This window comes from Pygocentrus nattereri, chromosome 11, assembly GCF_015220715.1.
Source record: "Pygocentrus nattereri isolate fPygNat1 chromosome 11, fPygNat1.pri, whole genome shotgun sequence".
NCBI classification, from domain to species: domain Eukaryota; kingdom Metazoa; phylum Chordata; class Actinopteri; order Characiformes; family Serrasalmidae; genus Pygocentrus; species Pygocentrus nattereri.
The window spans coordinates 8,817,032-8,832,517 of NC_051221.1; the positions used below are offsets into that span (position 1 = coordinate 8,817,032).

The following is a 15,486-nucleotide window of genomic DNA, read 5'->3' on the forward strand; positions in this document are numbered from 1 at the left end:
ACCAACTGTATTTATATTCATGTTCACTGGAATTAAGGGGCCTGAAAAATAGCCGCAGCCCATTATCCCTCCTCCACCAAACTTTACTGTCAGCACTATGCATTCCAGTAGATAGTGTTCTATTGGCCTCCGCCAAACCAGATTCACACATCAGACTCAACCGTCCAGTGCCGATGTACTTACACCACTCCAGCCGACACTTGGCATTGCACATAGTGATCTTAGGCTTGTGTGCAGCTGCTTGGCCATGGAAACATCTTCATTAAGCTCCTGATGCAGTTCTTGTGTTGATGTTGCTTCCAGAGGCACTTTGGTACTCTGTAGTAAATGATGCAGTGAAGCATAGATGATATTCACACGCTACATAGCCCTGCTCTGTGAGTTTGCGTCTGGAGCAGATCTAGCCGGACAGAAATTTCATAAAGGGGCCGATGACAGCGGCATGTTTAACTCCACTGAACCCTTCAGTACGACTCATTCTACTTCAGGAAGAGTAATGATGCTTTGACTCTAGTGGGCAAAGAAACCAAATCAAGCCTCTCACGTGAAACTGAGATGACCAAACTGAAGCTCTCATTTTGTACATATTCTGAGAAGAAGCAATTCATTGAAAAAGCCAACTTTGCTTGGAACAGTCGAAGGCAAAAGAGGAAGAGGACGGCCAACAACAAGATGGAAGAAGATAAACAGAGGAATCATGAAGCAGCCAATAACAAGCCTGAGAAGCCAAACAGAAGACAGAGTATTCTGGAGAAACAATGTCCATATGGTCACTGGAAACCAGAACCGACTTGTCGGCAATCAAAAATAAAAGTGCTTTTAATTTTGTCTTTATGTCACCAAAGTACGAATACTGTATCTTAGGTATGGGGTGAAGTATATATGATGCAAGATGCACCTTTTCCAAAGCTCTGAGTTAGTAAACCCAGTTCTACTCAGATCAGCGACTCACTGATCCAGTTCTCGGTTGGTGCTTTAACGGTGTATTTCACATTTTAATTATAACCTGTAATTATAACCCCACTTCCGAACACCAACACCAACCATCTCCATGTCCACCTTCAATACATCCATAAACCTTCTCTGAGGTCTACCTCTTCTCCTTCTACCCGGCTGCTCCATCTCCAACATTCTTTGATCAATATATTCACTATTCCTCCTCAACACATGTCCAAACCATCTCAACCTGGCCTCTCTGGCTTTATCTCCAAACTGCTCCACCTTCACTGTCCCTCTGATCTGCTCATTTCTAATCTTGTCCAGTCTTGTCACTCCCAACGAAAATCTTAGCATCTTCATCTCCGCCACCTCCAGCTCAGCCTCCTGTCTTTTAGACAGAGCCACAGTCTCCAAACCGTACATCATAGCAGGACCACTACTGTCTTGTAAACCTTCCCTTTCACTCTTGCTGCTATCCTTCTGTCACACATCAGCCCTGACACCCGTCTCCACCCACTCCATCCTGCCTGCACCCTCTTCCTCACCTCTTTTCTACACTGTCCATTGCTCTGGATGGTTGACCCAAGATATTTGAAGTCATCCACCTTTACGACCTCTACTCCTTGCCTGATTTTCATCGTCTGCAGTACAAACTATCATTAAGACTCAGAGAATCTGGAGACATCTCTGTATGAACGGGTCAAGGACAAAAACCAGTACTTGCCTCCCCGACTCTCAGTCTCTCTCCTTTTCTCCTTCCCTCTCTCCTTCTCTTCCCCCTCCCACGCTCCTCTCTCCTTCTCTTCCTCTGTCCCTCCCTCATTCCATCTCTCTCCTACTTTTCCCCACTCACTCACTCATCTCTTTCCCTCTTTTCCCCTCCTCTTCCTCCTTCTCTCCCCCTCACTCCTCTCTGTCCTCCTCTTCCCCCTCCATCACTCCTCTCTCTCCTTCTTTCCCATTTCTTCCTTCTCCTTCTCTCCCTCCCCTCTTCCCCAATCCATCTCTCTTCTTTTCCCTGTTCCTCCCTCACTCTTCTCTCCCCCTCCGCCTCCTTCTCTCCCTCCTCTACTCCATCTCTCTCCTTCTTTTCCCTCCCTCACTCATCTCTTTCCCTCTCTTCCCCTCCTCTCTTCCTCTCTCCTTCTCTACCCCCACACTCCACTCTGTAGTCCTCTTTCTCCACATCACTCCTATCTCTCCTTCTCTTCCTCATTCCTCCCTCCCTCACTCCCATTTCCCCCCACTCCATCTCTCTCCTTCTCTTCCATGTGCCTCCCTCACTCTTCTCTCCTCCTCTGTCTCCTTCACTCCGTCACTCAATCTTTCTTCTTCTCTTCCTCTCTCCCTCCTTCTCTTCCCCTCCCTCACCCAGTCCATCTCTCTCCTTTGCGTCCTTCTCTCATTCTCCCTCCTCCCTCCCTCCTCTCGCTCTCTCATTCTCTTCGCCCCCTCCCTCGCACCTCTCTCTCTCTCTCCTTCTTTTCCCCCTCCCTCGCATCTCTCTCTCTCCTTCTTTTCCCCCTCCCTCCTCTCTCTCTCCTTTTCCCCCTCCCTCCTCTCTCTCTCCTTTTCCCCCTCCCTGCTCTCTCTCTTTCCCCCCTCCTCTCTCTCTCTCTGTCTCTCTCTCTCTCTCTCTCTCTCTCTCGCTCACTCTGCCCCCCCCTCTCTCTCACACCCCCCCTCACCCCCCCCCCCCTCAGTACCCATCCTCTCTCTGTCTTCCTTTCTAACAGCAGCACTTTCAGTTCAGTAGTTATCGTTTTTTTTTTCGTATTTCTTTTTTTGTCTTATCTGGACTGACCGCGTGCGCGCGTGCTTGGTTTCGATCGTGAGCGTGCGCGCGTCCGTGCGCCTAAGCGTGCGCGTGTGCGTGTATGTTTGTGTATGCATGTGAGTGTGTGTGTGTGTGTGTGTGTGAGAGTGTGCGCGCGCGCGCGTGTGTGTGTGTATATGTGCGTGCGTGCGCGTGTGTCACGTGCCGACATGGGGCATTTTCTGCAGGCTGGCCGAGCCGCCTACATGCTCGCGCTCAGCGCCGATGTGGCTGTGCTTGTAGCCCGGATGCCACTTCTCAGAAAGTACCGTCAGGTTAGCCGGTAAGGTCGATGCCGTTGGATCATGTCCTATGTGTCTTCACAAGGTAAGAGGCGAACATGTATTCTCTCTCTCTCTTTCTCTGTGTCTCTCTCTCTCTTTCTCTGTGTCTCTCTCTCTCTTTCTCTCTCTCTGTGTCTCTCTCTCTCTTTCTCTGTGTCTCTCTCTCTGTCTCTCTCTCTCGCTCTGTGTCTCTCTCTCTCTCTCTGTGTCTCTCTCTTTCTCTCTCTCTCTCTCTCTCTCTCTCTCTCTCTGTCTCTCTCTCTGTGTCTCTCTCTCTCTCTCTCTCTCTCTCTGTCTCTCTCTCTCTCTCCATCTCTCTCTCTCTCCATCTCTCTGTCTCTCTTTCTCTCTGTCTCTCTCTTTCTCTCTGTCTCTCTCTCTTTCTCTCTCTCTCTGTCTCTCTCTCTCTCTCTGTGTCTCTCTCCTCTTCTCTTTCTCTCTCTCTTTCTCTCTCTCTGTCTCTCTCTCTCTCTGTGTGTCTCTCTCCTCGTCTCTTTCTCTCTCTCTCTCTCTCTCTCTCTCTCTCTCTCTCTCTGTCTCTCTCTGTCTCTCTCTCCTCTCTCTCTATGCCTTTACTGTGTCTCTCCGTCTTTTGCTTGGCGCAGTTCGTGCTCTGCATCTACTCGCTCTCATCACCACACGCTGGGTTTTGTTGCTGTCGTGAGAAAACGGCGTCCATCAGTGCGCGCGCGATGAGGCTCTGGTCAAGCTCTAGTCAAATGAATGACAGCCATATTACCTGTTGTGACTGAGAGAGAGAGAGAGAGAGAGAGAGAGAGGGAGGCAGTCTTCAGTAGATGATGGTCACTGAGCTTTCTGAGTGTGAGAAACTGTAAAATCGTTATAATGTGTGTTGTAACTGTAATACTTCACCGCATGACAGCGTCACTCAGCTCAGCGAGCAACAAACATCAGATAAGAACAGGGATGAATCCCTGAATCTCCACCGGCTCGTGGAGTTGCGGTGCTCGAGGGCCGTGACAGTACAAACAGTGTATTTATAGAAGCTGAAATGATCCAATAGTAGAAGGTAGAGGTGGGCCTAGCTCTGAGAGAGAGAGACAGAGAGAGAGAGAGAGAGAGAGAGAGAGAGAGAGAGAGAGAGAGAGAGAGAGAGGGAGGAGGAGAAGAGGGAAAGACAGGGGGAAAAGAAAGAAATAGGGAGAGGGAAGTAGGAAGAGAGAGGGAGGGATGGATGAATAGAGAGCAAAGGGAAAGAGAATAAGAGGAAAAGAGAAATGGAAAAGGAAGAGAGAAGGATGGAAGGATGAAGGGAAATGGAGGGAATTAGGAAGAGAGGGAAAGATGGATGAATAGACAGCAAAAGGAAAGAGAGAGAGAGAGAAGGAGGGAGGGATGAAGGGAAAGAGAGAATAAGACGGAAAGAGAAACGGAAAAGGAAGAGAGAAGGACGGAAGGATGAAGGGAAATGGAGAGAAGTAGAAAGAGAGAAGGAGGGAGGGATGAAAGGAAAGAGAGAGAGAGAGAGAGAGAGAGGGAGAAGGATAAGAGGGAAAGACAGGGGGAAAAGAAAGAAATAGGGAGAGGGAAGTAGGAAGAGAGAGGGAGGGATGGATGAATAGACAGCAAAGGGAAAGAGAATAAGACGGAAAGAGAAACGGAAAAGGAAGAGAGAAGGATGGAAGGATGATGGGAAATAGAGAGAAGTAGAAAGAGAGAAGGATGGAGGGATGAAGGGAAAGAGAGAATAAGAGGGAAAGAGAAACAGAAAAGGAAGAGAGAAGGACGGAAGAGCAAAGTAGAAAGAGAGAGAAGATGGGAAGAATGAAGGGGAAAGAGGGAGAGAGAAGAGGGAAGTAGTAAGAAATAGATCGAGGGATGGATTAATAGAGAGAAAGAGAGAGAAGGAGGGAGGAATGAAGGGAATAAGAGAGGGAGAGAGAAAAAGACAGATGAAGGGAAAGAAAAAGGGAAAATGAAGAGAGAGGGAGGGATGGATGAATAAACAGGGGAAAAGACAGAAGAGAGAGAGAAGGAGGGAGGGATGAAAGGACCAAGAGAGACAGAGAGATGGAAGAAGAAAGAGAGGGAGAGATGAATAAAGAGAAAGGAGAAGACGGAAAGAGAAAGACGGATGAAGGGAAGAAGGACGAGAGAGGGAGAGATAATTGAAGAGAAAGAGAGGGGAAGACAGAAAGAGAAGGACAGAGGGATGAAGGGAAAGAGAAAGGGAAAAGGAAGAGAGGAGGAAAGGGGGAAAGGGGGGAAAGAGAGATAGAGATGGAGGGATGAAGGGAAAGAGGGAAAAAGGAAGAGAGGAAGAGATGGATAGAGAGAAAGAAAGATGGAGAGAGAGGGGAAGGAGGGAGGGAGTGAGGGAGAGAAGGATGAAGGGGTAAGAGAGGGAGTAAAGAGAGAGAGTGAGCGATGAAGGGTAAAAGAGAAATATGGAGAGAGAGAGGGAAAGGAGGGAGGGATGAAGGTGTAAGAGAGAGAGGGAGGGAGCGAGGGATGAAGGGTTAAGGGAGGGAGCGAGGGAGGGAGGGATGAAGGGTTAAGAGAGGGAGGGAAGAAGGAAGAGAGGAAGAGATGGATAAAGAGAAAGAAAGGGGAAAAGAGAGAAAGATGGAGAAATGGAAAGGAGGGAAGGAGTGAGGGAGGGAAGGATGAAGGGGTGAGAGTGAGGGATGAAAGGGTTAAGGGAGGGAGGGAGCGAGGGATGAAGGGTTAAGGGAGCGAGGGAGGGAGGGATGAAGGGTTAAGAGGGAGGGAGCGAGGGAGGGAAGAAGGAAGAGAGGAAGGATGGATAAAGAGAAAGAGAGGGGAAAAGAGGGAAAGGAGGGAAGGAGTGAGGGAGGGAAGGATGAAGGGGTGAGAGTGAGGGATGAAAGGGTTAAGGGAGGGAGTGAGCAAGGGAGGGAAGAATGAAGAGATGGATAAAGAGAAAGAGGGGAAAAGAGAGAAAGATGGAGAGAGAGGGAAAGGAGGGAGGGATGAAGGGGTAAGGGAGGGAGAGAGAGAGGGAGGGAGGGAGCGCGGGATGAAGTGTTAAGGGAGGGAGGGAGCGAGGGAGGGAAGGATGAATGGGGAAAAAGAAAGATGGAGAGAGGGAAAGGAGGGAGGGAGGGAGGGAAGGATGAAGGGGTAAGAGATGGAGTAAAGAGAGAGTGAGGGATGAAGGGAAAAAGAAAGATGGAGAGAGAGTGAAAGGAGGGAGGGATGAAGGGGTAAGAGAGGAGGGAGAGAGGGAGGGAGGGAGGGAAGGATGAAGGGGTAAGAGATGGAGTAAAGAGAGTGAGGGATGAAGGGAAAAAGAAAGATGGAGAGAGAGTGAAAGGAGGGAGGGATGAAGGGGTAAGAGAGGGAGGGAGAGTGAGAGGGAGGGAGGGAGCGAGGGATGAAGTGTTAAGGGAGGGAGGGAGCGAGGGAGGGAAGGATGAAGGGGAAAAAGAAAGATGGAGAGAGGGAAAGGAGGGAAGGAGGGAGGGAGGGAAGGATGAAGGGGTAAGAGATGGAGTAAAGAGAGAGTGAGGGATGAAGGGAAAAAGAAAGATGGAGAGAGAGTGAAAGGAGGCAGGGATGAAGGGGTAAGAGGGAGGGAGGGATGAAGTGTTAAGGGAGGGAGGGAGTGAGGGAGGGAAGGATGAAGGGGAAAAAGAAAGATGGAGAGAGTGAAAGGAGGGAGGGATGAAGGGGTAAGAGAGGGAGGGAGAGAGAGAGGGAGGGAGGGAGCGAGGGATGAAGTGTTAAGGGAGGGAGGGAGCGAGGGAGGGAAGGATGAAGGGGGAAAAAGAATGATGGAGAGAGGGAAAGGAGGGAGGGAGGGAGGGAAGGATGAAGGGGTAAGAGATGGAGTAAAGAGAGAGTGAGGGATGAAGGGAAAAAGAAAGATGGAGAGAGAGTGAAAGGAGGGAGGGATGAAGGGGTAAGAGAGGGAGGGAGAGAGGGAGGGAGGGTGAGAGGGATGAAGTGTTAAGGGAGGGAGGGAGCGAGGGAGGGAAGGATGAAGGGGGAAAAAGAAAGATGGAGAGAGGGAAATTAGGGAGGGAAGGATGTAGGGGTAAGAGAGGGAGTAAAGTGAGAGATGGAGGGATTTACACACGCTCTGTGAAACGAGTACAGAAAAGCGGCCACTTCAGTCCAAATGTCGAGGTCATTTTCCTGCATTCACTCTCTCTGCAGGACAATGGAGCAGAGCAGAGAGAGTAAATCATACAAATGAATGCCGGCGTGTGGGCAGAGCAGCCCCTGTTGTCGTGCCATCGTGGGGCCTGTATGCTTTTTCAGATTCTCTTCAGTCTTTAGGTGATGGAGATTTAAACCCTTCAGCTCTTCAGTCCTTCAGCTATGAGTCTTAAGGCTTCTTATCCAGCATCCAACATAAATTATTCAGGAACTACTATGAGACGGATAAGTTATGCAGTTACGTCAGCTGTGAGCGAGTGAGGAATGGGGTTCTTAGAGTTTAAGGGGTTAAGTCAGTTCACGGAGCACAACGTAAAGTTCCCTCTCAGCTGTGAGACTGCAGTCATGTGCTGCTACAACCAGGACGGGTCGAATTCAACGATTGGTTTTGTTTTGCGTAGTAATTGAACTGAAGTCACAAATATGATGAGAAATGTGCTGGATCTGTTTTTATGTTGAATTAGAGAAGCTAAACATAGGGATTCCAGGATTGTTATAGGCTGTAGAGGGCAGGATTTTTTTGACCCTCTAAAGCTAAGTGCTTTCCAGGTGGAAGATCTGGAAGTGTAGGACCGGTAATATGAAGATTGTGAGGGTCCAGGATGTTACACCATGATTTTGGAGGTGTACAACCAGTTAAATAAAGATCATTCTAGTACCAGTTATGTAAAGGTTATGTAGGTCTAGGCCCACAAAGCTAATGCAGATCTAGGGCTGGTTATTCAGATTATTTGAAGATTATGATGGTCTAGGACCAGTTACATTAAGATTATGATGATCTAGGACCAGTTATGTGATGATTACGATGGTCTAGGACCAGTTATGTGAAGATTACGATGGTCTAGGACCAGTTATGTGATGATTACGATGGTCTAGGACCAGTTATGTGAAGATTACGATGGTCTAGGACCAGTTATGTGAAGATTATGATAGTCTATGATCAGTTATGTGAAGATTATGATGGTCTAAAACCAGTTGTGTAAAGATTATGATGGTCTGGGACCAGTCATATGAAAATTATGACAGTCTAGGGCCAGTTATATAAAGATTTACGCAGGTCCATGACCAGTTGCTTAAAAATGATATGGGCCTAGAATGAGCTCCGCTGAGATTATGCGTTGTACATTCCCTGAGTGGAGCGATGGGCGATCTGTTCTCTGTGACGAGCAATGGGATTAGTGTCGTAACTGTACCGGCCAGCAAAGTCACTTTACCCTAACATCCCGACAAGCTTTATCCGCATTACTTCACGTCTGCTCCGCACGGTTACGACGCTGCGTTACAGCGCTCAGTCATATTTCAGTATTAGTCTGAAATATTCAGTATTAGTATTATCATTCAGATATTTTGCAGTTCACCCCTCCTAGAATAGAGGACCCCAGACGTGTGCTAGCTGGTGTCTGAGCTCTGTGAAAAGCTGTGGTAGGAGTGATGGCAGCAAGGCGGTGTGATCCATCACTGACCTGCCGAGCCAGCTAACGTTCCTACACTAACGTTCCTGAGAAACTAAACCGTTTAGCCCTTGTAACCAGATAGCCTAGCACTCACCAAGCAGCTAAAAAGAATTTTCTTTCTTAAATTATGACAAAAACAAATCTTTCTCCCACTATCCCAGGACAGATTTGTGAAATGTTCCACTGTTTGGTGAGCGTTTGTCGTATTCTGACCGTAAAGGGAAGTTTAAAACTGTTATTTACCACCCAGAAGCAAAAACCAGCCTTCAGAATTGGGAGGAGCGACGAGTAACGGACACCCAGCCCTGTTAAGGAGCTAATGCGTCTGTGCTGCTAATGCTAACGCGACTAGCATTTGAGTTTTCGCTCATATTTTTCACTAAAGAGATAAAAATGGTAAGCGTTCCCTGACCTCACACGAATCTGTGGGAATATGGTCAATTCTGTGAACGTGTGTGGGCAGTATATCGTTTCAAGAGGTACAGGCTGGTTTAGACAACAAAAGAAGCCAGCTAGCAAGCAAGCGAGCTAACTTAGCCAAATGAAATGGTTTGGAGTGGCATAAAATGAGCAAGAGACGACGTTAATGTGGTTATCGTGGTTATTTTGACAGTTCCAGTTCACAAACGGATGGGAAATGAAGTAGAGCCCTAGGTTCGGTCGGGCCAGTACCTGGGCAGCCTCAGTTACCTGATATTCCAGTTACATGAATGTGAAGTCTTTCTGTCTCTGTCTCAGAGACAGAGTTTTGATTATGTGCAATGACGTTATGGCGTCAGATTCGTTTTTGGCCATAAGTACTTTGTACTCAAGGCTGCATGTGCTACAGTTCAGTTTGCCAAATGCTTCCATATATTAAACATGCGGATTTCGTGAATGATTTATGACGGCAAGATTGGCTCTCCAAACGCTGGATTGGACTCTCTAGCGATTGAATTGACGTGACAGAAATTGAGCAGGAACGTGTTGTATTAGAAGAGCTGTATGTAAGATATCGCTTGGCTTATTATAGGATTCTCATAAATCATTTACAGACAATGAGCAAGCAGCAGGTGGGTCATTAGGAATTCATCAGCCTTCGTACAGCCTTCGCACTCTTCATGGTACAGTTCTGCAGTAGTGGTCTTGTTGGAACTACGATGGTACTGTACTGCAGCGCAAATGGAATTTTTCCCTTAAACAGACTGGAGTTAATTAGCCAAGAAGTGTCTGTTGTCCATATGTTATTATATATATGTATATGTGTGTATATATATATATATATATATATATATATATATATATATATATATATATATATACACTGATCAGGCATAACACTATGACCACCTCCTTGTTTCTACGCTCATTGTCCATTTGATCAGCTCCACTTACCATATAGATGCACTTGTAGTTCTATAATTAGAGGTTGTGTTGCGCTGGTCTGAGTGGATCAGACACAGCAGTGCTGCTGTGCATGTCCGTGTCACTGCTGGACTGAGAACAGTCCACCAACTAAAAAGATCCAGCCAGCAGCGTCCTGTGGACACTGATGAAGGACTAGAGGATGACCGACACAAACCTCTGACTTTAGATCTACAAAGTGGACTGACAAGGTCGGAGTGTCTAATAGAGTGGACAGTGAGTGGACACAGTGTTTAAAAATGTCTGATCCACTCGTACCAGCACAACACACACTAACACACCACCACCACGTCAGTGTCACTGCAGTGCTGAGAATGACCCACCACCCAAATAGTACCTGCTCTGTGAGGGTCCCTGGGGGTCCTGACCACTGAAGAACAGGGTAACAGAGTATCAGAGAAACAGATGGACTACAGTCTGTAACTGTAGAACTACAAAGTGCAGCTATACAGTAAGTGGAGCTGATGAAGTGGACAGTGAGTGTAGAAACAAGGAGGAGGTCAGAATGTTATGCCTGATTGCTGTATATATGTTTCTGTATGTTTGATCATTGAGGTTGCTGCTGCTTTTGTTACCTATATGATGTACTTATAGCCATTTTTAGAGATTACAGTGAGTCATGCAGTGCCAGCAGGCCTGTTGGAGATTACTGAACGACTCAGCGCAGTTTGAGGCAAGCGTGTCCGGAGTAAGGCATGCAGTTTACACCATGCTATTTGGTGGGGTATAAGCTTCTGCCACTTGTTAGACACATTAAGCTCATAGCTGTAGTGCAAAAAAGTAAGAAGCATAATTCCGATATCAAATGTCTTGGCTGATCAGTTGTATTTACGGTGTGGAGAAAACTGTGTGAATGACATTTTTCTTCTAATTGTTACTTTAACAAAGCATTCTGGCCTGAAACTAAAGTTTAATATGTCATTTACTGAGCATCATTACAACCTCAGCCTCATCAGTGTATTCATGTTTCCGTTGACCATCGTTCTCGCACTACAATTCCCAGAATGCATTGCACAAATGCATACAACCAACAGGAACTTCTGCAGTGTCAGTTAAATATGACTGCCAAAAATCCCCCAGAAATCATCCCCAAAGGTCCTCCCACCTGTAAGATGCATCATTAGATGGATTTTAATAGGCAACAAATAGGCAACATTACAACAAAAAAAGGTTTACTTGCCATTTTTGCCCCTTTATCCCTTTTATAAGGGAATTCCACTAATTCTTCCAAATTTCTTTGTTGTTTAGAGTGGTGGTGATAGGAACCAGGCGTCTGAAGCGTTTAATACTTCTGAAAGCTCCCTCACAGACAGCTATTACATGAAGTTGCTATAAATAAGCTGTGGAGAGGTACAGGCAGAGCGTTATAAGGCAGAATAGCTCACATAAAGACGTTTCTTTGGTGGTTTTGGATAGTAAATAAAATGGCTGTATTTGTTTTGTAGACATTGTGACATCTGGGTCTCATCCTAACCACTGTAAAGAAATCCAAGTCTGTAGGTTTCTCTACAGTGAGCCATTGTAAACCATGCTGAATGGCTTTGTTTACATCTCAACAACAATATTATGCAGAAACTTTGAAAGTTTGGTGGAATTCCCCTGTAAGATTGTCCATCTAAACCCCGGTTTGAGGGGAGATCGTTATTTTCACGTCTTGCCTGTGATTTCGTCAGAACACTTTGATTCTGGTGGGGTTCTCTTTGGCTGTCTCTGTTGATGGGCTACACAAACTCGACACTGTTGGCTTTGGGGTGCTTTACATTCATAGTGTTAAATCAAATGTTAGACATTTTTGTCAAATCTGTGTTTGTTGCCAAACTTCTAATGACCTTAAAAACATATTAAATTCATTTTTTGCAGTGCATTCGCTACCAAGAACACAAGTTCCAGAGAGTCGATCTAACGTGCTGATATTTCATCCCACTGTTAACACATTCATTCACTTTTATTAGTCTTAAACGTTGCCTTCGGCCATTGTCCTTTCCTGATATGGTGTACTGTGTACACAAGAGATGGATTACAGTGTTATACAGTGCTGTAAATAATAGAGTAATGGCAGTTTGGATCAATATGCCCTGCTTAATGAATTGTGTCTGAGAGAAGCTGAAGCTGTTTGCTGTGGTTTTAATTCAGGAGGTGTGGAACTCGGGATTATATGGCCAGATTAGATTTTTAGGCATACTGTAGTGAGGACGGGTTACCTGCATTAGGCCTTTCTCCACTGTGATAATCACACACAGAAAGTTCAGCCCAGTGGGAATCAAGACTCGATGTAACCTGATGGTATGCGAAGATGTTTTACAGTTATGGTGCAGCTCAACAGTTCTGGCACTTTCAACAAGAGATCATGAGTTCTTTTCCCATGCTAGAGCCACATGTGACCAGTAGTTGCCTTTCTTGGACAGGGAGAGACTCTGGGTGGGCAGGATGGCCCTCCTTCTCCAGCATGTGCTAACCTTCACCCTCGCAGCACTGGTGGTATTGTGTGATTTGAGGGCACCCGCTAGCAGGTAGAATTGGACAAAATTGGAGAAAATTATAAATTACACAACCCATGCCCCCAAAAAAGGGCAATTCACCAATTTCACAGCATGGTGAATTCCACTCTCCTGAATCTTGGTTTCTCTGAGTGCTTCTTCCTCTAGAGCAGGCATGTCAAACTGGGACCTTCCAGGCCAAAGTGCTGTGGAGATTAGTGTTTTTCCCTAATCTGACCCCTGAAATCAGTTCATGAAGGCTTTGCGAATAAGATGATGAGCTGAATCAGGTGTGTTTAATGAGGTCTGAGGTCTGCGGTGTCGTGGCCTCTGATGACTGGACCCTCCGTTTGAGTCTTGGCTTCTCTCAGACCTTCTTCCTTGTGACGACCTTCATGGTTCCTCTTGCTGTTACTTCCTCATGCTTTTTTTCCTGCCATGTCTAGATTGATGTCAAGACTGTGATTTGAACTGCATCCATTCTGGAATGCCAGAAATGCTTATAATGAATTACATCAATATTCAGAGGAGTGTGAGTGCATTTTATAGTCAAAGATAAATTCCCAGGCTTTTCCCAAATGTAATAATACACTCGTCTGCTAATAGATACTCCTGTCATATATCGCTGTTGTCAGATGAAAACCTCGTACCTCCACTGATTTTTCAGTTTTTGGTATAGTTTGAAAATGCCTGTTGCCATTTACATTGATTGTAAATTTCATGATGAATGGTCCAAAAGAAACGACCCAAAATGACTTGGAAAAACGTCTGGTTCCATTGACTTACATTAAAAGTAAAGTGTGTTTTTGCCTTCTCCTGTAAAGGTACCATTTTGGAGATACAAGGTTTTCTTGCATGTTCTCCCCGTGTCTGCCTGGGTTTTCTCCGGGTTCTCCGGTTTCCTCCCACAGTTCAAAGACATGCAGTCAGGCTGTTTGGACATGCAAAATTGCCCCTGGGTGTGAGTGACTGTCTGTTTGCCCTGCGATGGACTGGTGAACTGTCCAGGGTGTATCCTGCCTTTCGCCCAATGACAGCTGGGATAGGCTCCAGCACCCCCGCGACCCAGAGGGAGAAGTGGCTTAGAGGTTGTGTGTGTGTGTGTGTGTGTGTGTGTGATATTTTTGCCATATCACCCACCCCTACTTTGAAGGTCTTTTACAAGCTGCAAATGTCTGTGTTTAATCTAGAACAGCCAAAAAATGTTAATGTGAATTGCTGTAGTTCTAGCACTAACATACTACCAGAATCACTAGCATCCCATAGCATGTACTAGCATTGTATATAGTATACCATAGAGGTGTACTAGCATCCCATAGCATGTACTAGCATTGCTGTACAGATGTTTTTCCCTCATGCTTTTTCCCAGACCAGTACACTACTCATATCATGTTATCGACAGCTCAGATAGACTGTAGCAGCAAAGCCCTCAACTCAGGCCTGATCTCAGCTGTAGACGCTTTACCAGCACAGATCAGTGCTGTGGCCAGTTGGAGGGTTGGAGTCTTATAAGTGCCAATGCTAGCTGCAGTCACAAAGGGAACTTAAAGTGGGTGAAGCAGCTAGCGCTAACCAAATGTTCAGTTTGCAGGATGGACTGGACACTCGCTCGCTTGCTCACTACCTCGCTCTGCCTGTGTGCTTCTCACTCTCGCTCCTTTACACGCACACTCAAATGTTATATTTATGTATTCATGAACTTCTGGTCTGTTTTTCGCCTCAGTCTCACTTGATTATCGTTGCATGATACCAAGTTGAGACTTGAAGTTTTCACTTAAAGACTAATTGAATTTATTTGATTTGAATGTGTACATTTTTTCCACATGAATGAAATATTTAAGATCAACACTAGGTTATATAAATACATAAGGGTAGAACACGGTGCTTAAAATGATGCTGGGATCTAAAGGTATCCTAAAGAAAACTAGTGGTCTCTAATGGTAACCACCCTGATAGCAAGAGGACAGTGGTCCACTGTCGATATGTGCTTGCTATCTGCCCATATTTCGTATGAGAAAGCAAAACCAGCAAGTCTTAGTCCTAAAGGTTCTTATGGTCTTTTTCATTGGGGTCCTCTCCCCTAGTTAGCAGCACTGTTTAGCATAGACATTGTTAGATAGATGGCTTGACTTTTATTGAACAATGGCTTGAAAATGGTGCACTGCACTGACCAATTTGATGACCTTACTGAAATTCTTTTCATTTTGAAACGATGCGGGACGAGCCAGGAGGAGCTGTTGCCTATTGCTCTTGTAAAAATAGTTTTTAGCGCGATAAACAAACACGTGACCACAATTTATGTTCGGTGCTGCGTGAATTTATTAAATGTCAGTTTGAGTATTTCTGCCCTGCGATGGACTGGCGACCTGTCCAGGGTGTATCCTGCCTTCCGCCCGATGACTGCTGGGATGGGCTCCAGCACCCCCCTGCGACCCTGATGGAGAAGCGGCTTAGAAAATGGATGGATGGATGGATGGATGGATGGAGTATTTCTGACATTAGGCCTCTTTCCAACATACTGTGTTTATTGCAGACTTGTTGAAGTTCAGTCTGTTTCGATGTGAGAAGACTCGACTAGGTCTGGGCGATGGGGCGATTAATCAGATATCAGAATCGGAAAAGAACTGAGAGAAAATCAGAGTGGACTGATTGACCATTAAACAGCTTGTAGATATGTTGGGAAATTGGGGCTCATGTTATTATGATAAATTACATCATCAACATGTCGCAATATGCTTTTCTAAGTAGAATTAGTCCTGTTTATTTGGATTTAGTGCAGTCCAGGATGTGAACTGTTGAATAAAAATAATTTGTATTAATACAAAAGATGGTTCTTTAAGGGTTCTTTAGTAAAAAAAATCATTCTAAATAGAACCGTGAACTCTCAAAGAAACCATTTTCATGATTGAACGGTTCTTTGCATGGTTAAATAGTTCTTCAGATTGATGGATTTAAAAAAAAAATGT

General features: G+C 45.7%; 1 protein-coding gene across 4 annotated transcripts in view; it reads left to right on the plus strand.

Moving 5' to 3' along the window:
• Positions 1–2,882: 2,882 nt before the first annotated feature.
• Positions 2,883–15,486, plus strand: part of syngap1a (synaptic Ras GTPase activating protein 1a) — a 168,980-nt gene continuing 156,376 nt past the window's right edge. For 2 of the 4 annotated variants that reach the window (XR_005130896.1, XR_005130897.1), the window contains exon 1: positions 2,889–3,082. Coding sequence is in view for 2 of the 4 variants with exons in the window: in XM_037542329.1 (XP_037398226.1) it covers positions 3,061–3,082 (22 nt within the window). In the remaining 2 variants the exon portion in view is untranslated. Of the gene's footprint in view, positions 3,083–15,486 lie in introns of all 4 variants that reach the window. The other 2 variants (XM_037542329.1, XM_037542331.1) reach the window with 2 other exon arrangements.